The following is a 24,970-nucleotide window of genomic DNA, read 5'->3' on the forward strand; positions in this document are numbered from 1 at the left end:
TTTGTATTCTATAAAAGTCATACATAAAATGTCATGGACGTCTATTTCAATATAATCAACACTATAAACATTTATACCCCTGAAAATATATTGTCCATTTGATTAAAAAATAACAAATAAGCAAACATCTTTCGAACATACATGTCATTGGATAGCACATGTGCTTATCAATAAATGCACCCAAGTATAACTATTTGAGGAAAACAAATTATTGATCGTTTATTACAAGACTACAAGGAGGATGTCTCAAATCCACATTAAATATTTATATTACAAAATTAAGATCTATTCATACATACATTTACATTGTAAGTTTAGGATTTATGATATATATTGTAACAGATAAATTTTAATCGTTATTAACTCTTAAAAATGAAATAAATAAATGATGAAATATTGTTGTATCGATCATCAAACTAGTTAGGATATTGGTATAGTAATATAACGGTTTTACTGGTAGTTTACTAGTTAAACCGCATACCGACAAAATTAGATATACATATATTGAAAAATCAATAAAAATTTATTTTTTAATTTTTATTAAAAAATTATCAGTACGTTTCAATTAAAAATCAGTCGGTATAACCAGTTTTGGCCAATTTTGACCTATATAATCATATGACCGATAAAATTATTGTATCGTACCAGTATTGTAACCGATTTACTGATTAAACCGACTGACACCAACTAATTTTTATAACATTGTAGTAAATAATATACTAAACATATATAAATCACTATGGTAGTAATAGATACATGTTACACTCATAGTTTTTTCTTTACGGTCACACCCATTATCGTTCACCATTTCACATGTTACTAATGGTGGAAAAAATGTGTACTCTAGAAAGAAGTTGAAATGTGGAATAATTTCAAAGTAAGAGTAAGATAGACTTTGAAACAAAGAAGATAGTCAAATATTACCGGTGGCGCCGGTCATCGGTTGATGAACTTCTCTCTCTTAAAGCACTTTATGTTGAGTCTCTGAATTCTGTGGAGGAGCTTGATGGGTTCTGAGTTTTCACCTTTGCTACCTCTGATCTAAAGAAAAATCTAAACTTTCTTCATTAATTCTACTTTTCAATTTCTGGGTAGTGCTTATTTTTCTAAGCTGGAAATGGCAACGGTGAGATTTTTCTTTTCTCTCTCCTCTTTGTTTTATTCATGCTTTGTTTGTCTCTGATTGTTCAGGAAATTTGAGGAAAATGGTAAGGAATCATAGTTTTAATATATTGCATTATGTTGCAAATTGCAATCTTTTTCCTTCACTGTTTATCTGTTTTTTCATGTTATGAAGTTTTGATGTAGTTGACCAAAATTAGATTCAAACATTGACATGATAAATCAACCATAAGCTACTTTTTTATGCTTAATGGAACCATAAGCTACTTTTTTTATATAATAGTAAGCAGTAACTAATAAAACCTAAGGATGCGTTTGTGAGTTGGATTTTGGAGGGAAAATAAATGATTCAGAGTCATATCACAAGTGTATTTCATGCCTCTTAAGCATTTCCCTTCCGTCCATTACCCTTCAAAAACTAACTCACAAACCGATCTTAAGTAACAGAGTCATGCTGCTAATCCTTCTACATGTCTAACAAAGATACAACACTACAAAGTCCATTGGTAGAGCACCAAAGGGAACAAGTAATAGTAAATATAAGACTGCTATTGGAGAATTATGTTATGTTATTGAATGGACTTCAAGGGGTTGAACCTATTTCATGTTGGCTTTTGATCTCTGAGTATTTTAGGAAACGAAATTAGCTTATTAGCAACAACAATGTATGACTACAGTTATTGTTTGTTATCAAGGTTTCTATATTTGAAAATAGGAGAACATGTGTTCCTGATTGGTGGCTCTTTCGAGCTTCCTTCAAACTTTGCTTTTAGAAAGTTTTATATACTTTACACAGATTAGTTCACATATATTTAGTACCTATTTCTTTATATATCAAATCCAAAACGAGCCGAGTTTGGCTGATTCAGATGCTTAAGAAGCCTGTCACTTTTTGCGTAAATTAATGACCCGAGAAGGCCTAATATTTGTTAAAGATGTCTAAGAAACTTCTGTCTACAACTTCCTTTGGATAAGCACAAATGACAGCCAAACTATGATAAATGATGGATGTGCTGGTCATTCGAGCTAGGATCCGATGAAAAGATGTCATAACAGACGAAACAGAAACTTTATATCACACCTGATTTCTTTACCTTTTTTGGCTTCAAATTATCTTTAAACAATCATGGTAGTTTTGTGCAATGTGAGAAAGATGGTAAGACTTTTGAACAGGCTCCAACTTTGTCGATTTTGTGTCAAGAAATCTTGATTAAATGTAACATAGTTCAAGTAGTGGAACTTGATGAAAGTGTAAATGAAAAATCTTAAATGACTAAATTGCATGGACCCCCTTTATAGGTTGAATTTAAGAGAGTTTCTAAAAGATTAAACCTAGTATATGATATATATGACTTTATATAACAGTGTCATTTCTCCATTCCCCTTTTGATCCCAATAGAGGTCTCTAAAGTTATCCCCTAAAGAAAGAAATACCCTTTTTCAAGATTTTATTCAAGGTATTAACCTGGTTTATTGTATCTATCTAAGTTATCAATACTACTGCATAACATGTAAAACTTGCTCTCATCAGAAACCATGTAAAACATACTCTCCTAAAATATATTCTTGTATTGTAAAGTTGATAGATGATTTGGAAGAGATTATCTGTTGTTTTTTCCTCTCCTAAGTAGTTCCAACATTGAAGAGTTCCTTGGTGATGTAAACCATTTTGGTGTATGAGAAGAAGCTAAACTAAGAAATTTTGTTGGCAAGTAAAATGTTTGCTGTTCTTGCAGAAATGCTAGAATTTTGTATTTTGATTTCTAATATTTCATTTACTTATGGAAATTTTAGTCCTCCATACTTCAGTTAGTGCTCCTCATTTGCTTCTTTCTTCGTCTGAGTAAAATTTATTCAGAAATTTCTAGAGACTTAAATGGGAATTGATGGAAAAATAAATCATCTACTGTCAATAATTCTATCACCGACAATGTACTATATGGTATAAGATTGTTGGGTGGGAATCACAACAAAACCTTTCTCTGTGTAATAACTAATAACCTTGTAACATGTTGAATCTCATGTTTGGGTTTTTTATTTGATCTTGAAGTTCCAAAATTTGATACTAGTTGCTAAGAAAGCAAGAGGAGCAATATCTTGTTTCCTTTTTGCTATTGCCTATTGATAAGCATTTAAAACATGTATGTTAGGGTCTATTTATTGAAACTTTATCTGATAGGATCTTTTCAACATGTAATTTAACAGCAGCGTTCACAAGTTCCAAAATTTGGCAATTGGGAGAGTGAAGACAATGTTCCTTATACAGCTTATTTCGAGAAAGCCCGGAAAGATCGACCCCGTACGAAGATGATTAATCCAAATGACCCTGAGGAAAATTTGGATTCAGTTATTGATAACTCATCTTCTGCTGACCCACCCCCTTCAAAACCTGGAATTGATTCACATTCAGAGGATCCATCTGAAAATGGATCAATGAGATCAACTGATGGCTTACAAAAGAGAAGGGAGGATGCTGATCCTAAGCATTTCACTGATTCTCCAGCTCGTCAAAACAATGTAGGCAATAGAGGTGCCGGTGATTCCGCCCTTCGTTATGGAGTAGGTTCTGCTGATACCCGCAGAAGACCTTCAAGACAAAGTACTGGCTCTGACAACAGTGTTGAACGTTCGCCTCTTCACCGTCAGTCTAGAGCCCCAGGCAAGGATAGTCCCTCTTGGGAAAGAAAAAGTTCATATGACAGCGGTCATGCCACACCAGGAAGGTCCCGATTAAGACCAGTTAATCGAGGCGATGAAAGTGTTAGTTTTCTTTTTCTACTGTCCTGTTTTATCCCGATGTGTAGCTATGAAAATAAAACTCTTGAATGTATATATATCGCATCACAATGAATACGATAGAGCATTATGGCATCGTTCGATCCATGTAGCCGACCCCACCTGGTGAGATAAAGGCTTGATTGTTGTTGTTGTTGCATATATTGCATCAATGATTGAACAATTTGCAAAATTTGAATTAGTTGACTTCAGCGTCATTACGAGACTTTTCGTCATGAATAACATCTAACTTTTAGTATTCTGAATTGGCAGCCTGATAGAGGTGCTGCTGTTCCAAAGTTCGGGGAGTGGGATGAGAGTAACCCTGCAGCAGCCGACGGCTATACTCACATTTTCAACCAAGTGCGGGAGGAGAGACAGGTTGCTGCGGGAAATGCGCCAGGCACACCCAATGGAAGATCATACGCTGTCAAGAACCAACCAGCCGACAACAAAGGCCAGGTATGCCTGCAAAAACCTGTTTAATTTGAGACAGTAGATACGTAAGTTTCGAGTTTTCACCTTATTGATGCTTCTCTTTGTACTCATAATTGCTTCTCCAGAGTTGCTGTTTTTGGTGGGGCAGAAAATGATTTATTGGAAGTGTGAATTATGTTGTAATCAGAAAAGGAGATAAGAATAGTGTTGTGTATGGTAATGAGGTGGTGTGTAGCATTTGTAGATATTGAAGACTCTCTCCCTCCAAGAATGGAATGGACTCACTCATGTGTATTATCCTAAATTTGTGCCTTTCTTTTCATCTTTCTATATTTTCTTTCATTTGGGCAATAAAGACTTCGGGTAAGTCTCGACAGAACAGTAAGGTTGTTACAATTCAATTTATATGTATTTAGGTGTGACCTACAATATTTGTTATATAATTTTTTTCTTGATTCAAGTACTAGTTGTATTCATAGTGTAGTTTAACTCGAAGTGATCCATATTTTTGTTCCAAATTGTCTTATTGACCTTTATGACCCTTTTCATCATTCTTTTGACCTCACTAAAGAGTTGTGATTTTTTGAGAGGAAGAGAATGAAAAGAAAGACTTGAGAACTCTCTCATAATCTTTCCCTTAAAAAATTAACCCGCAAACATACCGAAAAAATGGTTGCTTTTATATGTGGATATATCATCCTGACATTCCAAGAAGAAAATTTCCATTATAAATCATCAGTTTGTAGAAAGTTTACGAATTGAATAATAATCGCAAGCAAGAGTAACTGCATGAGGATACAACATGGATGCTAACCAAAGAGGTTACATTATAAACATATAACAAATTCTCTCTCTATATTTTAACAACAAACACTTTTGCTTTGGTTCCAAGGCTGAGAATTTTTGTCAAAATATCTCTAGCAATCCTAGTTGACCAAAAAGATGCTCATTGGGTTGTGGTTTTGGGTATACAATTGGGAGCCATATATAAACGGGAGCATATCTACTATACTACAAAGTGTGGTACTCTACATGGCACTGTTTGTGATTGGTTGTAAAAAATATATTGTAGTTTAAAAAGTAATGATTAAGTATTTTTCTGATCACTCATAAATAATGTCACATATAGTGATATACTTTTATGGGACAGCAGATGTACCTATATATACTGTACTAAAGTTTGTACAACTTTTATTAGTCAGAAGAACAAAACATGAAGTAAATATATCTTAATTTTAAATTTTTTTAATCAATGAAAATATAAGATTATATATAGTATAGATCTTGAGATAGAAAATATGTTCCAATCCAATTTAATTGGATTCAAGAATGTGGAAGATTAATGTGAGTGTGTACACGTCATAAATCATTTAATTAGAGTTTTTGTTCAACTTATGCTTTCATTGAAAAATAATAAATTTATGAGATGATAGTGATGGACGGTTATAATTTATTTGGGCTTCGGCCCAAACCTCACCAACAAATGAAGTGTGTGACTCTCATTTTCTTCGTTCCCGAACCCTAACTCACCATCTCCTCGCGCCGCCTCTCTCCGCCGTTCTCATTTCCCTCCGCCTCTCGCCGCCGTTCTCATCGCTCTCCACCGTGGTGCCTTATTTTTAGGACTTTGTTCGCTTTCTCGCCTATCGTCTCTCTTTTCTTCATTTCGGCACGGTACCATATTCTATTCTTTCTTTATTTTTAATACTTTGTTTTTTATATATGCTTTCTCAATTTACGAATTTATTTTCCTACTATGTGTTATAGCGCTGTTTTAAATTGAATTCCCCAATTGATGTCCAAATATTGCGGTTTTTCGAGTCTCCACAAATGTAATTCCTGCTTTTGCAATTTGTTGCAATTTTCCGCAACCGCAATTTAGAACACTATTTGTAGCGTTGGTATGATTTAGTGTATTTTGTACTATTGTGTATTTCAATGCAGTTGTCTCAGCACTGCACCTCATCGGAATTAGTTGCATTGGTATGATTTAGTATGACTCTCACAATGTAATTAGCTCAGTTGTTCCTTAATGCAAATTGCTATGAATGAGATTTCACCCAAACTCTTTGTTTTAGCTTAGTTAACACTCTGATCTTGAAAACTCTGTTGTGAATGCCTTAGTAGTTGGATTACTTGGATATATGATTGATTTTTGTGTTCATTATTGCATGGATTTAGCTGGTTGAGTTTTTTTTACTAGAAACTTCCAAGTGATGTTGGGATATTGCGCAAGGGCTTTGAGTCATTGTTGACTATGAGAAAAAATCTCAGAGTTCCCATCTGATGGAAGTGCTAACTAATCTACTTCGATTAAATTGTCGTCTAGGATTTGGTTTCTTCATGAGTTTAGTCCCGGAGTACATATTTATTTACATGGATTCGGAAGTCAAAATGTTTTTCGTTTTTATTTTTATTTTGCAGATTTGCAATATCACCTGTCTCATGGATGAGAAGGTGAAGAAGAAGAAAGGGTCTAAGATTGATGAAAGCAACTCAGGAAGTGGTTTTGAGTTGGAGCTAAATAAAGGAAAGAAAAGGAAGCATAAGGAGGGAAAGAAAAAGCATGGAACTGATGAAATAGTCGATTTAAGTGAAGCCCAGGAGAAAAATTGTACTGGTGAAGTAACTGAGAGACAAACTGACTCCATTGATGGAAACAGGGAAACGGAGAACCATATCAATAAGAAAAAAAAGAAAAAGAAGAGAAAAGAGTGTGATGCTTTATTAGATGGAATGCAAGAAGTGGATGCCTCAAAGCCTAGCAAAAAGGGGAAAATGACTGAGGATAACGAATTCCAAAACAATGAACATGATCTTCCTTTGGTAAAAGACAATGAAGCTGAAGGTGATGATCAAGGCAAGAAGAAGAAGAAGTCGAGTGGAAAAAGTAAACTCACGGACAAGTCTAAAATCAATGAATGTGATCAAGATCTGGCCAAAAGCAGTTTAACTGAAGACGATGACCAAGGCAAGGAGATGAAGAAGGAACTCAGTGGTAAAGGGAAACGTAAGGAGAGTAATGATTTTAATGAACATGAACAGGGCAAGAAGAGGAAGGCGAAGAAGAAAACCAAGGCTAGTACAACTGAATCTCCAAGCCCTGCACCTGGTTCAACATCTAAACCCAAACGAGTAACCTTTTCTGATAAAGTCGAGGTTTGTTCTGATGACATTGTAGTGCGTGGGATAAGATTTACACCGGAAGAAGATGAAAAGATTAAAGAGGCTGTTTTTAGTTACATAAAGAGTCATGATTTGGGCGATGAAGGTTTAGATATGGTACTCCATTGCAGATTGCATCCAGAAGTTAAAGATTGTTGGAAGGAAATTGCAGCAACCTTACCTCATAGGCCTCATGGAAGTGTGTATAATCGTGCTCATGTTTTGTTTGAAAGGGATGAGAAGCGTAACTGGACAGAAGAAGAGGTTGAGTTTATTAAGAATGTCCAGAAACAACATGGATCCGATTGGAAATCAATAGCTGAAGCATTAGGTAAAAGCCGTTTTCACGTCAAGGATACGTGGCGTAGAATAAAATTAGACACTGCAAAAACAGGACATTGGACCCAAGAGGAGTACCAAAATTTATTTGATTTAGTAAACTTGGATCTACGTGTGAGGGCTTTAGAGGAAAGTAAGCAATCAAGACATGGTATGTTGCGAGATAATATTAGCTGGGAGGCAATTGCTGGCAAACTGGAAACTAGAACTAGCCAACGCTGCTGCAAAAAATGGTATGAGCAAATAACATCACCGATGGTCGCTGATAATATGTGGAGTGATACTGATGACTACCGCCTGATTAATGCTTTATTTACCTTGGATGCTTGCTGCTTTGAGGAGGTTGAGTGGGACTATCTGCTTGATCATAGACCTGGTGATGTATGTAGAAAACGATGGAACGAAATGGTCCGACATATTGGAGAGCTTGTGGGGAAGTCATTTGTTGACCAAGTGGAAATTCTTGCAAAGAGATTCTGCCCTGAGTTATTGGAAGCAAGAGAAGCCTTTGACAGCAAACCTGTGATTAATTGAAGTCATTATCTTGTCATGTGGGTTTTATTTTGTTAAACAAGACTGTATTAAGACCGAGGTTATGATGTTTTTGTGGGACCATCCAATCTTATAAGGTGGTTTTCTTATAATCTTTTGTTTTTTGGTGTTGTGTTTTTGGTGTATGGTCTAGTGGTCTAGTGGTCTCTGCTACTTATAATGTGAACTTCACTTTATATACAAATAATCTTAGTACCCTATTTATTGCCTCAAGAGATTGTTTACTTTTAATTATTTTCATTTTCTGAGAATGTAGTAAGATACCCATTTTCATGATTTAAGTTGAGCATGGTCTTTGCTAAGTTGCCCATTCAATATGCTTTCATGCTCCATTAATGATTTTCAGGAAAATACAAGTTGCCTTCTGGTTAATGTGATTTGGTCCTTAAACCAGAACTTGAAAGAAGTAAGAAGGGAAAATGAAGAGGGTCATTTTATTAGTTTCTACAATGACATGGAAATCTTGTCTATTGGCTCTGCTTGTTTCTGTTTCATTTTCCTAAGTTCTTTGTACAAGAGTAATTTTGGTAGCTTGATATGGTTCTTAAATGTGCTTGGTTTTCAAATACTGCATTGCTTCATTTGTTACCAGAATTGTGATGAAAAAGTTGGCACTTGACACCTTGATTACCCAAACAAAGGGATACTTATTAGTCTGGCTCTTTTCCAAGATGCCAAAAAATTTGTTTGCTTAAACAATTGTGATTCAAGTTCTTCAATTCTGTTACTTTTTGTTGTTGGTTTTTAACTTTTCAACTGTATACTTAGTCACTTATGAATTATACTTCGGTACACGTGGAGGGGATTGGCTAGAGTTTTAGGATTATGTGTGTACTTCAATCTTGATGTATTTGCAAAATCAATCCCTAAGTAAAATCTCACCAGCAAATACCAAAATATTGAACTTTTGCTTAAACTTAAAAGTGAAATCTCTTTTAAAAAATATATATACTTTCTTTGATTCTGGAAAAAGGAATGTAAATTGACAGATTTATGACGAATTAAATGATATCCAAGTAAAACTCAGATAGGAGTAAAACTAGAAAGATTTACATGAAGACGTATGTATGTGGAGACAATCAATTAAATTTTATTAATACATTAAATGTTTAATTTTGATTAAAATTTAATCATAAATAATAACATCAACAAACATAAATACGCTTGTTTCTAAATGTGACGTGTTATATGTATTTTCATACAAGTTTTTCTCATTAAAACTTATATTTATATCCAGTAAAATTAAAGTTAAACTGAAATGAAGAAGAAAAAAGCTGAGAAACTAAATTGAAAAAAATAAAATAAGTTGATACAAATAGTATAAATGAGTTTAGAATTTTCATATATTATAATTATTGAATACTAATTAATAAAGTTATTTATGTTTTTCGACCTTACGAGTTTGACATGTTTCAAATGTAGTATGTTTGATCTTTTTTAGCATATTTTATAACACTTGATAGAGACTAATTTGACGATAAAAATTACTAATTTGAGTCATATTTGAAAATCTTGTGAACATTTTGGGTTCTTCAAATTTTAATGAACAAATGGTAAGATCAAAAAACACGAGAGAGAAATGAGTATTCATTTCAAAGATTGAGTTTGACTTAAAGAGAAAGGTAATTTCTTTTGTTTTGCTTGATGGCATATATTACATATGTGATTTTTATTGAATGTTACAAAAAGAAACTTAGTTTTAATAACATCCATACAAGTATAAGAGGACTGAGCTAATCTATAATGCTATATTTTACCATTGCAAACAGTTTCATTTTTAGTAGAGGTGGAATTAACAACATGATGAAGTTTAATCTTCTACAACACATATAATCTATTTGTAATTTAGCTTTACCAATCCTCTTAAAAAGATCCCTTCTCCTGAATTTGACAATAAAAGTCATCAAAGGAGATGATACAAGAAGAGTGCATTGTTAATTTTGGTATGGACAACAAGTTGTATGAAAAACTTGGAAATGTATAAGACATTATGTATGATTAAGTTGTGCAGAAGATTTGACTATTCCAATTTTTTTACACAATTTCATGTCCATTAGGTAATTGAACTTTGATGGGATTAATAATTAGAACATATTAACAAGGCCCTTATATTATTGTTGGCTCAATCCAAATATATTGTCATCTTTCTGGTCTTTATTCCCATTATCTTGCTCAAGCATATGATTAGTCTTGATAACCAAGTAGTCTTCTTGATCTCTCCAATAGCACCGCATGTAAAAGTGTCAAGTTCATCCCAAAGGGTTTTCAACTCAAATAAAGTATGAGTAAATATCCATTTTAGTCTCTTATATTTTTTGATTTTACTAGTTTAGTCCTAAAAAAAGACGAAAATAGTCTCCAAAAATTTCAAATATGGGTCTAATTAGTCCCTTTTGAGTCTAATTAGTCCTTACCAAATGTTGTAAAACATGCTAAAAAGGACTAATTTGACCTACATTTGAACTTTTTGTAGACCATTTTAGGTCTTTTCTTTTTTAAAGGACTAAACTAGTAAAGTCGAAAAATGTGAGGAGCTAAAATGGGTATTTCCTCATAAAATATTTATTTATGATCAGTTCTCTTTGCCTAATGTTAGCAATTAATCCTTGAAATTCAGTTATTCGAAAGAGATTGCCATGGGAGTATCATTCTTCAAGATCATCCCAAATTTCATAGGCTTTATCAACCCAAAGTATGCTTTGTGCGATTGAAGGTGATACTGACCTGTTTATTCAAGATGTGACTATGTTGTTTGCCATTTCCCAAGCAGGATAAATGTGATATGTCATGGAGGGCGTCTTCATGGTTCCATCAACAAATGAAAGTTTTTGCTTAGAGATCAGACTCATTCTAATAGACCTTACCTATTGATGATAGTTATCACTATCCAGTAGAGGAGACACCAATGCGTTGCTCGATTTTTTGAAGGATACACGAAATATGGATCTTGTGGATACTCCATTTGTTGAGTGACATGGTTGGTGGATAGTAAGAGGTGTAGCAGAGCTCTTTTAAAAAAGCTATGATACCATATTAAATTTTTTGGTATTCTTAAATTGCAATGGTGATAGCACCATGCAATAGAGAGAAATAACAAAGAACGAGAATGAAAAATACCTATTTGTATATTGATTGAATCTCAAAGTAATTACAGAGAAAGTTTTCTTTTCTTGCTTACTAAAGGATGCAAATACACTTATTTATACAAAATAATAACACTACTCTTCTAACTAACTATCTAACAGACTTATTTGACATTTAAGCATGTGATAAAAAGGGAGTTTTAATTTGCCTGTTGCACCACCTTTTAGAAATATTATGAAAGTGGTGTAACTTTATAATAATCGGCATCACAATTGTCGATTCCCCTTTTTTTGTTTTCTTCCCCCAAAATCGTCAACATGGGGGGATTTCTATATTTTTTTTTTTTCTCTCTCTCCCCCTAAATTGGCAATGGGGGGAGTTTTGTATTATTATTTTTTTCATTCCTCCCCTTAAATCGGCAATGGGAGAGTGTTTTGTATAATTAAAATATTTCAAACCCTAACAACACAGAACACACTAATGAATATTTTCTTCCAACACTAGTTATTAAGAACATATTACACTATTAAAATTTGAAACGGTTGAATATTGCCAAGAATGACGTCAATGTGATGAAGTGCTAACACTAGTTGAATATTGCCAAGAATGAGAAAACCACCTCCATGTGACACTTCATCACACAGACGTAGTTAAAGTTTTTTTCTTCAAATTTTAATAGTGTAATATGTTGTTTTTTTACATAAATTTCTCACATCCCTTGATTAAAGCAAAATTCAATCCAAAGGCTTGTGCGTGGGCTTATGGAATGAACTTCTTTGATTTGGACGCTTGGAGAAGAGAAAAATGCACAGAAGAGTATCATTACTGGCAGAACCTGGTATGAATTTGAAGCTGATCTCTTGTATTATTTTACCACATTTTTTGGTTTTTTATTTTTCGCATTCTGAAGTAACATACTAACATTTAGTACTAGAGAATACATCCCGGGTTTTAGTTTGTTATTAAAATCATTTGATGCTCTTTGATACCGAATGATACTGTTAGTTTTCATGTGATGTTATCAATGCATCATTGGCAGTGGTGCATTTCAATGGTAACATGAAACCGTGGCTTGACATTGCAATGACTCAGTTCAAGCCACTTTGGACAAAGTTTGTTGACTACGAGTTAGATTTCGTCCAGGCGTGCAATTTTGCAGTCTCTACTCACTCTTTGATGCTGTTCAAGTGCCACACCATTTGTTTTCTGGTTTACTCTGATATATAATGCTTATACTTTTTTATAGGGTTCTTAGCTAGTGCAAGAAAAAGAATTGCTTCTATCCAATTGTAAAATACTTTAGTATAGCAATTCTTAGAGATGTATTCCTCTTATTTATTCATAATGTTTATGAAATGATGTTATTTATTCATAGAAAAATGTTATGTTGAGAAACAGAAATCACTTCAATTATTTTATGCTTCAACATATTAATCTCCAACCATCAGCTTGGAATGTATCCTTGATGCACATTAATATATTCAGCAAGTCAAATAGTTTGGTAATTCCCACTTGTATGTGCACTCACATTAAGTATTATTGGATGAAGCATCCCAAGAAATTTCTTAATTGGTTTCTTATTTTCTTCATCATTGTTTTAGGTACAAAGACATAAACCATAAGGCATTATTACCAAATCTATATTTTAAATCATGTTGAATGGAAGGTGTGTGGTAAAGAGTAAGAAATCCAATCACTTTTAAAATTAGAATGTGATATCTTTACATTGTCAATATAAAGAATATCACAATTATAACATCTATCATTTATTTGTATTACTTTTTTTACAAAAATCAATAATGATTAAACTTAAATAATGGACGATTCAGTAACAACGTATAAAACTCATATCCTATCAGTACATACATTTTTTTTCTCTTACAATAATTTGATAGATTGATGCCCATCTCTACATTGGTGCACCCCAATACTAAATCCAAATGTTTAGATAAATCATTTCTGCAAATTCATGGTGATAGCATTGTATCATGACACAACTACAAATACTAGGCATTTCCCCAAAATATATGTACTGAAAAAACTGGGGAAGCATAAAACTACTTTGGCTAGGGCATTATAATTAATGAACATGAATTCGAAAACTACCTTTACTAAAATCAACAATATAAAAAGAACGACCAAAAAATAAGGGCCCTCAAGAGAATTAGGTAACTCATACACAAAGAAAAGAAAATAGAGCTCCTTAATTTTTTTTTCCTATTGCTTGAATTTGTGCAAATTGGAATACCCTTTGTACTTATCTGACTCTCCTTATTGATAGTTCTTCAAGCAGAAGCAGGAACACGAGCCGGTGCCGGATTAACAGCTGACCCACCAGTACGGTTCACTCGGCCACCACTGACTCCAATGTGATGATCATTTCGGCCACCGTTGGCTCCCATATGATCATTTCGGCCACCGTTGGCTCCCATATGATCATTTCTCTGATACCCGCCATAGCTACCACGGTTTGAAAATCCTCCCCGATTGCTGTTCCTATAACCATGATCCCCCCTGACGTTAAAGTCACCACCACGGCCATGGCCTCTTCCATTTCCATAGTTTCCACCACGCCCTCTTGGTCCCTCACTCCTGTAACCTGGTGCCCTTCCAGTTGGGAATCTTATCCTACTATTACCTGAACAGATAATGCAAAAAGTTAACTTTTACGAGCAACATAGTCAACAAAACGAAGTATAAATCCACTTTACAGGTCAAAAACCAAAGGCCAGACCCCAAACATATTCTCACTCTGAGAAATAGGAGCTGAAAAGTAAATGCAAAATAAATTTGAAAAAGGATTTTCATGCCCCTGGCTACAAACCAATGAAGAATCAAACATGAACTACCAAGTTCTCCCTAAAGAAGTTGGAAAATGGAAACTTGCATTCACCAAAAAACAATGCACACCAACACGGATGATTTTCAATAGCTGGGATCAGACAAAAACTTGATGGTGACATTATTTCTGTACTTCTAGTGACAGAGGAAACATTTATATCTGTATCCCCTCCTCATGCCAAATAGTGTCTGTCTGACTATGTGTCATTTTTTTTTGGGTTCTAGCCAAAGACAGCCAGGATTTGAGAAAAGGAAGACTTAGATTTAAAGCGAATATGCAGAAACTGTAAATTGGCAATTTAATGCAAAAAGGACCAAGATTTCAATGATAATAAAAGCACTTGCCTCGATTAGTTGATCTCTTTTCCTCGACAACAACATGGCAGCCATTGATCAGAATTGGTGAAGCCTGAGATGACAATTAAAAGTATTGACTTACCAAATAAATATGCAGTTTAAAAATTATAAATAGCAATTGAGAAAGACAAAAAACAGGGGATTACATATAGAACAGTTCCACACACACACAACAACAAAAAGAATTCAACATTCTACAGAGTCAATATGATTCTTGGTAGGGTTCTAAGAGATTTATTAGGTAGAAGAAGAAGAATTACAAGAGTAGAATGGAAAATTTACAATAGATCCCACGATCCCCTTCACCGGTTCCACAACCAGGAATTCAATGACTAATTTTCCCTCCCCTTTTCTGTTTCTACAACCTTGCTTAAATGGAAGTCTAACTACTAACCGTCTAACAATCTAGGGGTAAAGTTGGTATTATAACTCCCACTTAACTACTCCTCATTTACCCCTTTGTATACATTCTTAATACAAGGTCTAGGCCCAACCCTATTTCTCCTATCAATACCCCCCATAAAAGAAGTAACTTGTCCTCAATTGGAAAGGATGGAAATCTTTCTTGTATGGCTGCTACTTCCTCCCAAGTGCAGTCATGGTTAGGAAGATTTTTCCATTTGACCAATATCTCTAGATTCCCTTGGTCATCCTCCCTGCTGCTCATGGTGTTTTCTGGAGTTACTTCCAACTCTAATTCTTCATTCCGCATTGGAGGTAGGGGCTTGGGCTATTGATGAGGTTTTAAAGCCTTCTTTAAAAGTGATACATGGAACATTGGGTGAATCTTTGCATGAGGAAGCAGAGCTAATTTGTAGGCCACCTCTCCTAATTTTTCCATCACTTGATAAGGGCCATAGTACCTTGGAGTTAACTTAGCATAAGGTCTATTAGCCTAAGGATTTGAGTTTGTAGGGCTGTAGCTTGAGATATACCCAGTCATCCACTGCAAATTCAACAAATCTTCTGTGTTTATCAGCTTGTTGCCTCATTAAATTTTGAGCCTTCAACAATATGCTTTAACTCCTCTATAATGGCATCCCTTTGATCAAACAATTTGTTCACCTCTTCCACTTAGAAGGGATAGCCCCTGCTTTCAAAGAGTAGGTGCTTCCCTGCCATACAAGGCCCTGAATGGTGTCATCCCAGCTGCACTATTATAATTGGTATTAAACCAAAATTTTGCCCAGTGTAACCACTCTAGCCACTGCCTAGGCCTTGGACCTACAAAGCACCTCAGATAGATCTCCAAGCATCTATTGGCCACTTTAGTCTGTCCATCTGTCAGTGGATGGTCTGAAGTACTGAATTTCAGTTGAGCGCCAGCCATTTTAAATATTTCCAAAACATGCTTAAAAATAGAGGGTCCCTATCAGAGATGATAGATGAGGGAAAGCCATGTAACTTTACCACTTCTTTTAGGAAAACAAAGGCCACATCCTTGGCTGAGTAAGGGTGTCCTAGAGCAAATACATGCACATACTTAGTTAGTCTATCCACAACAACAAAGATAGTATTCCTTCCTCTTCACCTTGGGTAACCCTCCTATGAAATCCATTGAGACATCCATCCACACCTGTTGAGGGATAGGTAGAGGCTAAATTAACCCAGCTGGGGCCGGTGTAGAGTATTTGCTCCTTTGGCATACTTCACAATTTTCCACAAATCTTCTTATAAGTACTGAAGTGTCCAAAGTGACCCCCACATAGGTGTCTCATGACACTCAACCATGATGATTGGAATCCTATTAGACCCCTTGGACAACACCAACCTTCCCTTATAGTAGAGCATCCCCTTTCTTAACTGAAAATTAGGGTGTGCATTAGGAGAAACCACCAATTCTTGGATGATCCTCTTCCACCTAGGGTCCTGTTGTAACTCTTGATTCCAAGTATCCACCTCTTTACTGGTTAGAATAGAAATAGCAGAGTACATTAACTTTCTGAAGAGGGCATTAGCTGCTGAATACTCACTACCAGGTTTATATTGAATCTCAAAATCCAAACCTACTAGTTTTATTGCCCATCTAAATTGTTCATCTGAAAAAAGTCTATGTTCAGTCAGAAATTTAAGGCTTTTCTGGTCTGTTCTAATGATGAAATGTCTGCCCATCAAATAATATCTCCATTTCTGAATTGCTTGGATTAAGGCCATAAGCTCCCTTTCATACACAGATTTCTGTTGACCCCTGACTGATAACCCTTGACTCCAAAAGGCTAAGGGTCTCCTATCCTGCATTAGCACAGCTCCTAGCCCTTTACTAGATGCATCTGTTTCTACTACAAATTCCTTGCTAAAATCTAGGACTGCAAGCAGAAAAAGGTCTTCCATGGTTGCCTTCAATTTTTCAAAAGCCAGGGCAGACTCTTCATTCCAATGGAAAGCATCCTTCTTAAGTAGGTTAGTGAGGGGTTTGGCAATCTTTCCATAATCCTTAACAAACCTTCTATAGTATCTTGTTAGCCCTAAAAAACCTCTTAAACTCTTGATATTGGTAGGTTGAGGCCAAGTTTTCATATCTTCAACCTTAGATAAGTCAGTTGAAACCCCTTCTCCAGAGATGATATGCCCAAATATTCAATACTCTATTGCCAAAACTGCACTTTTTCTAATTAGCCTTTAGGGAATGCTCTTGTAACAAAGCCAAGACTGCTTGTAAGTGTTGAACATGAGTAACAAGATCATGACTAAAAATCAGAATGTCATAAAAAAAGACCCGGGTGAATTTCCTCAAATAGTCTTAGAATCTCATTCATCAAAGACTGGAAAGTAGAGGGAGCATTGGTCAACCCAAATGGCATGACCAAGAGAACTCATAGTGACCTCATGGGTTCTAAAGGTTGTTTTCTCCACATCCTCTTCCCTAATGTTTATTTGATGATACCTTGTCTTGAGGTCCAACTTGGAAAAGACCTTTGCTCCACCAATTTCATCTAACAGTTCATCAACCAGGGGTATAGGGAACTTGTTAGGCACTGTGATTTTATTAAGGGCCATGTAGTCCACACAGAACCTCCAACCCCCATCTTTCTTTTTCACCAGGATGATGACTAGAGTTAGGGCTTAAACTAGGCCTAATTACCCCAACCCCTAACATTTCAGCAACCAGTCTTTCCACTTCAACCTTCTGCTAGTATGGACACTTGTAGGGTCTAATATTAGGAATTTCAGCTCCTTTCAAATGAATAGCATGATCATGCCTCCTAGAAGGTGGCAGGCCTTGAGGGTCCTGAAAAACCTCCTTGTATTGTTGAAGTACCCCCTACAACTCTGTTGGGATCTTTTCTAAAGAACTAGGGTGTTCTTTTCTAAAGAACTAGGGTATTGCTGATTATTACATTGAATCAATAAACCCTCACCCTCATCCATGAGAACCTGCATGAAGGCCCCTAATAATAGTTTTGTTCTGGTTAAAGTTGGATCTCCAACCAAGGTGAATTTAGAAAAATCAGCATTGACCTCACCCAACCCAACCCTGCCAACCACTCAATACCCAATACTAAATCCACCCCTTTCAGCCCAAATAAGTAGAAATCCTGCACCACCTCTAACCCCTGCAAGATCAATTTGAGTTGAGAACACCTCTCTTGACACTTCACCTTATGTTCATCCCCAACCTCCACGACATAAGCCTTGTACTCTTGCACATTCAATTTCCAGTTATCAACCACCTCCTTAGCAATGAAGTTATGGGAAGCCCCACAATCTATCATAACCACCACTGGTCTGCTATCTAAGGTCCCCTTTATCTTCCAAGATCTAGTGGAAGTGAGCCCCTTCATAGAGTAGAGGGACAATTGCAGTGAATTAAGAGCTTTCTGTTCTTGTCCCACCTCTATTTCTCCCCCATACCCTTCTTCCTCAGCAAGAATGATCATCCTCAACTACCTATTCTTGCAGGTGTGATCCCTAGAGAAGGGTTCATCACACCTGAAGCAGAGACCCTTCTCCCTCTTTTCCTTCATCTCTACACTGGTGAGTCTTTTATACTCCCCCTACCCTTAGAAGTTTCAGCCTCTGAAATGGGTCTAGCATTACTACCCACACTGCTAACAGATGTGCCCTCCCTTCTATTACTATTGGTTTAGATGGATCCAAAGATACCACCTTGTTATAGGACTGACTTCTATAAGGAGTCCTAGACTTAACATAACTCAAATTGGGCCTTCTATTCATCACCATATTCTTTTGTTCAATAAGGATGGCCTTTTGTATGATTTATGGCAGTGTTTCTAACTCATACAACCTCACCTCCACCCTCACTTCTTCCTTTAACCCGTTAAGAAATATCCCCCTCACAAAATCCTGATTAATTTCTTGTAATGCCCCTGCATACTTTTCGAATTCTTCTACATATGCCTCTACACTACTTTCATGTTTCAGAGACAACAGTAATTCAAAAGGGTTTTGCACCATAGAGGGTTGGAAACGTCTTACCACAGCTATCTTGAAGCTACTCCATGTGGGTGATGGATTGCAACGCTCCCACCATTGAAACCAGTTGAGTGCTTTTCCTTCAAGAGCAACCATAGTGGCTTGCATCCTTTCCTCCTCTGTGACTGCTCTAATGATGAAGTATCTCCAATTTCTGTACCCACCCATGAGCATCATCACCCATGAAAATTGGAACTTCAAGTTTCCTCCACTTATCGTGATTCTGATGCGGTTTATGACTTCCTACCTCCTCCTCGTCTTCACTGCCCACCCCTGCTGAAGGATTGCAGTTTGAAATCCCTAGCTTGGTGGATATGGCTTCCAAGATCTCTTCAGCCTTCTTTGTGTGTGCTTCATTGAGCTCCAAACGAATACGAATCTCCTGCAACCAGCTCTCGTTTTCTCTTGACATGCTTCTAGTTGAAACCATACACCAACACAGCAGTGAAACGGGTGGTTCTCACTTCCCTCATGCACTAGAGACAGTGCTCTGACACCAATGATAGACACTGGTATCAATGTATAGAATATAGGGTAGAAATGAAAGGAAATGTCCCTTAACCTAGAATCAATATGATCCTGGTAGGGTTCTAAGAGATTTATTAGGTAGCAGATGAAGAATTACAAGAGTAGAATGGAAAATTACAATAGATCCCACGATCCCCTTCACCGGTTCCACAACCAGGAATTCACTAACTAATTTCCCCTCCCCTTTTCTGTTTCTACAACCTTCCTTAAATGGAAGTCTAACTACTAACTGTCTAACAACCTAGGGGTAAAGTGGGTATTATAACTACCACTTAACTACTCCTCTACCCCTTCTGTATACATTCTTAATACAAGGTCTAGGCCCAACCCTATTTCTCCTATCAATAATCATAAGAAATGCATATCAATCATAGCATAATCAGAAACATAAGAAATGTAAAGCATCCATGCTCATTGACAAAGACAGGAGCACATCTCAATTTCAGTTCAGAATAAATTGTCAGGAAATGAACACATACTTATGTACTTATGCATGGTTTAAAAAGTTGATATAAAATTAAAATTAATTGCTGGAATTATTATTTCTTGAATCATTTAAAATCAGAAACATTTTGAAATCAAAATTAATTATTAACTATAATGAAGTATGCAAACAACAAAGAAAAGTTAAGATGAAATTATGCTTCAGCACCCAACAGATCGCAATGGCAAAAGCAACATGTTGACAATCAACAAAGTCATTATCTCCTTTATCAGGCGACTCAATGACAACTAGAAGGGTGAGACATTAATGGAAACAATGCATACTGAATAGGTTTCCCTATTTGGTGATCCATCCATTTAAAATTCGGGTTAGGGAAATTTTCTCCATAAGTCAGATGAAGATTAACTATGCAAATGGAGACTGCATATGGAATTCTTGAATAAAGGTACATATGATAAATACCTCAAGTGCACTTTGCACAGCACTAGCCACTTCAAACTCCACAAAGCCAAAGGAAAATCCCTATTCAACCATTCATATGCAAAAATACATTAGCTAGAAGCTGATATTATAAAGCAAAGCATTAACAAGAGAAATACCTTTTGTGTTCTAACTTGGACACCACCACTCTTAATAGGCCCAAACTTCTTGAACTCATTCTCCAAAAGGGCAGGTGTAGCATTTGGTGAAAGGCCTTTCACATAAATGGAATAGCCCTCAGCTTCCGAAGAGTAAGGAATCGTGTCAATACATCTCACTATGATTAACATATAGAATACTAACCCAAAAAAATTGAACTATTAAACTAATAGTGTCCTATATTGGGCATCGCACCTTCAGTTTCTTGTATGTTTCCAGTCTCATTAGTATTTGTACTGGAACCATTTGCTTCTGACATATTGAGTGGTGGAGGTGCAGCAGCCCCCTGTTGGTTTGGGCTCTTAACGGCGTATTTCACGGAAACAACTGCTGTTGCGGAAGATGGTGCTGCACTGTCCTTCATGACCTTGACCTAGGATTGATCCACTAGTTAGAAAGGAAAATAACAAGTAACAGGAACAACTATTATTATCCAAATAAAAGTATCATTCTGGTCAAATTTTGTAGTCTTACTCCCTACAAAATCATAGACTATAAAAAGAGGCATTCCCAATGGTAACCCAGCATAAGTCTGGAAATGAGCTAGAGAGGCAAGAGGGTATTTCAGAATGGATACTAACAATAGAGGCATATGACTTCTTTGGCACATCATCAATTTCAGATGTCAATCCAGACACCATCTGTGAGTCATCAGGAATTTCATCAACAACCTCAGGTACAGGAGCTTCTTCTTCCTCTTCAATTGAAGCTTGCCCATTTTCTGGATTGTAGACTTCCTCCCCTTCACCATCCTCAGCTGTCACAGGAATTTGCTCTGAAACTTGCGTCTCCAACACAGCTGGATCTACCACTAAAAGAAGGTTTGGGATGCGGAATACTAAGATAACAATTAAAGTGAACTAAAAATATTTAAAATCACAACTCATGCAGCATGCTATTATTACCATTGTCATGAGAAACGGGAGACCCAATATCACGAGCAGATCCTTGGATTCCATCTTCATTAACATATCTGAAAACATCATTCAGAACAAAATAGCCTTTCTCTTGAGGAGCAAGGAAGAAGCACTGGGTAAATTTCTGCTTAATGTTGTCTTCTCCTGTTATAAATCCAGTGACCAAGACAAGGACTCCCCCACCATAAGATTCTTGTGCATCCACAGATATGATCTCTGCACTTAGTTCACCATAACCAAGTGATAGTATCTTTTTGTTAATATCCTGTTCGAAAGAATTTAAAAAAAAACTTGTTAAAATTTAGAGAGAAGTATTAATTTCATTATGGTCTAGTCTCAAAACATGTCTTCTAATTTTACATTAGGGCAATATTGGGTGCTGGGCAGAATGACAAAAACAAGAAATTAACTACTGACACCAAAACATTTCAGTATTTGATAGATAAAAACCTCAACAAATAACATGCATGATGATATAATAATATCCAATACCTCAAGTGTGGTCGTAATACCCATTAGACCGTTTTGTTCGGGACGGCCAAGCTTACTGACATCCTGATAAAACTTATGCACCAGCTCAGGGCTTTCATGCAACATATGGTAGTACTGATCAACAAAGGCATTACCAACCTATAGTGTAGTTTCAATTTCATTCAAAACCAGTCAGTTATGAAGATCAACAGAGGAAAGGTATCACACACAATAAAATGTAAATAACATACAATATCAGCTGCAGGAGTTCTAGGTGGGACTTGCTGCTCTGAAGATGCCATGCTAATGGTTACCAAAAACTAATCCAACTGCCAATTAAAGCCACCAACTTAGCATCATGTAAACAACATAAATGCTTTAGGTTAAAAACTAGAAAAATTCAAAGTAATTAGATTAAACCATGCAATAATGTTGAAACCTGGAGTTCTGAAGTAACTTAAAATGAAAGTGAACTCAAATAATTTAAGACAATCTTTGTACAGGAAAAAAATAAAATAGTGAAAAGCTGACCCTTCATTATAACCACCAGCAATTAAAAGCATCTAAATAGGCTACAGCCAAGACAAAAGGGAAGGGTAGCCCAATGCACGAAGTTCCCACCTAGTGGGGCCTGAGGAGGGTAGAAGTACGCAGTCTTACACTCGCAAGCGAATAGACTACTTCCAAGATTTGAACTCATGATCTTCAGGTCACAAGACAGGCAACAGTATTGCCCCAAGTCAAGCAACCTTACCAATGCACAATGCTACAACCAAGAGGATTAAATTATTTTCTCCAATAAAACCATGCCAAATAATATTTTTTATTATTTATTGTTCGGATACTCTCTGTATCTCTACGTCATCCTGGATACTCGCTTATCTAAGTGGATTCTGAAATTTAAGGGGCAAAACTCTAGCAACGACTCGCACTCGAAACCTTACTTTAAGAGAGCAGGGCTTCTTGGTACTCGAAGTCTAGGACGAACAGATATTGATGATAATATAAAAAGATTGAGATACTAAAATACATAATAATTTCACTATTTTAGCATGTAAAATCATACTTTATCATCTCAACACAAAAAAAAATGGTTTAACATTTTACATATACACTATTAATCAAACATCTAATAAAGTAACGAAAATTCACTATTTCGGCCCAAAATTCTCATATTCCATAAAAAAATCACTTCAATCCAAATTCAAAAACCAACATTACAGACACGATACTTGGATAAAAAAGAGTGAAAGTTTTACCTGATTAGAGAAATTGAAAGATTGTGTTCTTGTGCGATCCCTTCTGTGAGGTAGGGGTTAGTTAGGGTTTGGTGTGTGTGGATCGCAGAGAGAGAGAGAGAGAGAACAGCGTCACTACTACGATTTAGTGAGAGAAACAACAAACAAAGGTGAACTATTTCTTCATTGCTTTATTTATACTCAAATACTAAACTATTTTGTGTGGGGCCACTTCAAATCTTTGTATGAAATTATATTTTATTTTTTTGAAGTTTTATGTGATTTATTTCTACACTTTTGTGCTGAATAATTGGTGATTGGCCATGTTAATAAGAATTTAAGTTGGGAATAAATTTAGAGATTAGTTAACATAAGTTTTTAGGGGTTAGTAATAATATAGGATAAATTTAGTATAATGTACAAATAAAAATCTTGAGTGGGAGAGAGAAAAAAAGATTGTTTACTATTTTAAGGATGTTTTGTTCCATATTGAAATCTTTTATAAATTGGATAATTTAGTTTTGTATTATGTTGATCCTCATTTAACAACAAACCAAACACATCCTAATAGGTAATACAAGTTGTTTGAATAATGAGAGTGAATTTTTAAAAAATTTAAGCCAGTTGAGGTTTCATACAACTTTTGATTATTTATTATTGTTAGTAGTAGATTATAAAACGCACAAGTTGTATAACATAAAAAGAGAAGAATATATCTTGAAACATAATGACATTATCTAAAATGTAGTTTGAGTGGTTTTCATCATGCAATGAAAAATCGAATAACAGAAAAATGTTTTGTTTTATCATGTAAGACGATAAATTCAATAAGAATTGTTTGTATAATAGATAGCATGGTCACAAACTTTTAAGATGGACTTAGTCTAGTACTCAATCAATTAACAATATCATTATAACTTCATAAACAACACAATCTTTTATTTTGTCTACTTATAAATGCACAACACAAGTAAAATAATATGAAGTTTAGAACAAATACCTTCTATGTTGATGATGCTAATGAAAATAGTGGCAACTATATGAGAAGAACATGATGACATTATCTAAAATGTAGTGAGTAGTTTTCATCGTGCAATGGAATATCGAATAACATAAAGAATTGTTTTGTTTTATCATGCAGACGATAAATTCAATAAGAATTGCTTGCACAATAGATAGTAGAGTCATAGACTTTTAAGATCGACCTAGTCTGTAACTTAATCAATTAACAATATCATTATAACTCCAGAAACATCACAATCTTTTATTTTGTCTACTTATAAATGCACAACACAAGTAAAATAATATGAAGTGTAAAACAAATGCCTGATGCTAATGATAATACAATAGTGGGAACTATATGAGAATGGTAGTGACAACATGTTGAATTTGATGGTATTGATGATAGTGGTGATAACAACATTAATGTTAGAGATAATGGTGATTGTGGTGGTGAAGAAAATGATATAATAAATAAGAATGAATATTCGTTAATACTTCAACTTAATGATAACAACATGAAATAACATTAATAATGATAAATAAGACTTAATAATAAATAAGACTTAATTAGTAACTCTATAAACAAATTCATACTTAGATTTAATGATATCTAACATTAAATA

The 24,970-nt window shown here is 35.3% G+C and overlaps 3 protein-coding genes across 9 annotated transcripts; 2 read left to right on the forward strand and 1 right to left on the reverse strand.

Moving 5' to 3' along the window:
- LOC109325245 (RPM1-interacting protein 4-like) lies at nt 889–4,796 on the forward strand. Of its 2 annotated transcripts, XM_019557474.1 has the most exons (5): nt 889–1,126; nt 3,328–3,541; nt 3,596–3,882; nt 4,171–4,359; nt 4,461–4,796. In XM_019557474.1, the coding sequence occupies exons 1-5, from the start codon at nt 1,118–1,120 to the stop codon at nt 4,488–4,490; spliced, it is 729 nt and encodes a 242-aa protein (XP_019413019.1). In that variant the 5' UTR covers nt 889–1,117; the 3' UTR covers nt 4,491–4,796. The 2 variants fall into 2 exon arrangements, with proteins under 2 accessions (XP_019413019.1, XP_019413018.1); XM_019557473.1 differs by having other exon boundaries at nt 3,328–3,882.
- On the forward strand, nt 5,831–8,595 carry LOC109325243 (cyclin-D-binding Myb-like transcription factor 1). 2 transcript variants are annotated; one of them, XM_019557466.1, is made up of 3 exons: nt 5,831–6,009; nt 6,760–7,297; nt 7,373–8,595. In XM_019557466.1, the coding sequence occupies exons 2-3, from the start codon at nt 6,781–6,783 to the stop codon at nt 8,371–8,373; spliced, it is 1,518 nt and encodes a 505-aa protein (XP_019413011.1). In that variant the 5' UTR covers nt 5,831–6,009; nt 6,760–6,780; the 3' UTR covers nt 8,374–8,595. The 2 variants fall into 2 exon arrangements, with proteins under 2 accessions (XP_019413011.1, XP_019413010.1); XM_019557465.1 differs by having other exon boundaries at nt 6,760–8,595.
- Nucleotides 13,390–23,509, reverse strand: LOC109325244 (putative G3BP-like protein). 5 transcript variants are annotated; one of them, XM_019557471.1, is made up of 11 exons: nt 23,367–23,508; nt 22,359–22,436; nt 22,129–22,266; nt 21,625–21,901; nt 21,301–21,530; nt 20,915–21,092; nt 20,680–20,801; nt 20,543–20,602; nt 14,662–14,725; nt 13,870–14,113; nt 13,390–13,836 (listed from the first exon to the last, which is right to left on the reverse strand). In XM_019557471.1, the coding sequence occupies exons 2-11, from the start codon at nt 22,407–22,409 to the stop codon at nt 13,761–13,763; spliced, it is 1,440 nt and encodes a 479-aa protein (XP_019413016.1). In that variant the 5' UTR covers nt 22,410–22,436; nt 23,367–23,508; the 3' UTR covers nt 13,390–13,760. The 5 variants fall into 5 exon arrangements, with proteins under 5 accessions (XP_019413016.1, XP_019413015.1, XP_019413012.1 ...); XM_019557470.1 differs by having other exon boundaries at nt 13,390–14,113; nt 21,301–21,524; nt 23,367–23,509; XM_019557467.1 differs by having other exon boundaries at nt 13,390–14,113.

The sequence above is a fragment of the Lupinus angustifolius genome, chromosome LG13 (assembly GCF_001865875.1).
Source record: "Lupinus angustifolius cultivar Tanjil chromosome LG13, LupAngTanjil_v1.0, whole genome shotgun sequence".
Taxonomy (NCBI): Eukaryota; Viridiplantae; Streptophyta; class Magnoliopsida; order Fabales; family Fabaceae; genus Lupinus; species Lupinus angustifolius.

Excerpts from the sequence above, each read along its gene's own strand:
- LOC109325243 (XM_019557465.1), top strand. The coding sequence starts at position 6,781 with ATGGATGAGAAGGTGAAGAAGAAGAAAGGGTCTAAGATTGATGAAAGC.
- LOC109325245 (XM_019557473.1), top strand. Across the intron at positions 3,883-4,170 it reads TTAATCGAGGCGATGAAAGT|CCTGATAGAGGTGCTGCTGT; the intron begins GTTAGTTTTCTT and ends CTGAATTGGCAG. Across the intron at positions 4,360-4,460 it reads CAGCCGACAACAAAGGCCAG|AGTTGCTGTTTTTGGTGGGG; the intron begins GTATGCCTGCAA and ends TTGCTTCTCCAG.
- LOC109325244 (XM_019557467.1), bottom strand. The coding sequence starts at position 22,409 with ATGGCATCTTCAGAGCAGCAAGTCCCACCTAGAACTCCTGCAGCTGAT. Across the intron at positions 20,802-20,914 it reads AAACATACAAGAAACTGAAG|CTGAGGGCTATTCCATTTAT; the intron begins GTGCGATGCCCA and ends ACTCTTCGGAAG. Across the intron at positions 20,603-20,679 it reads TCCAAGTTAGAACACAAAAG|GGATTTTCCTTTGGCTTTGT; the intron begins GTATTTCTCTTG and ends ATGGTTGAATAG.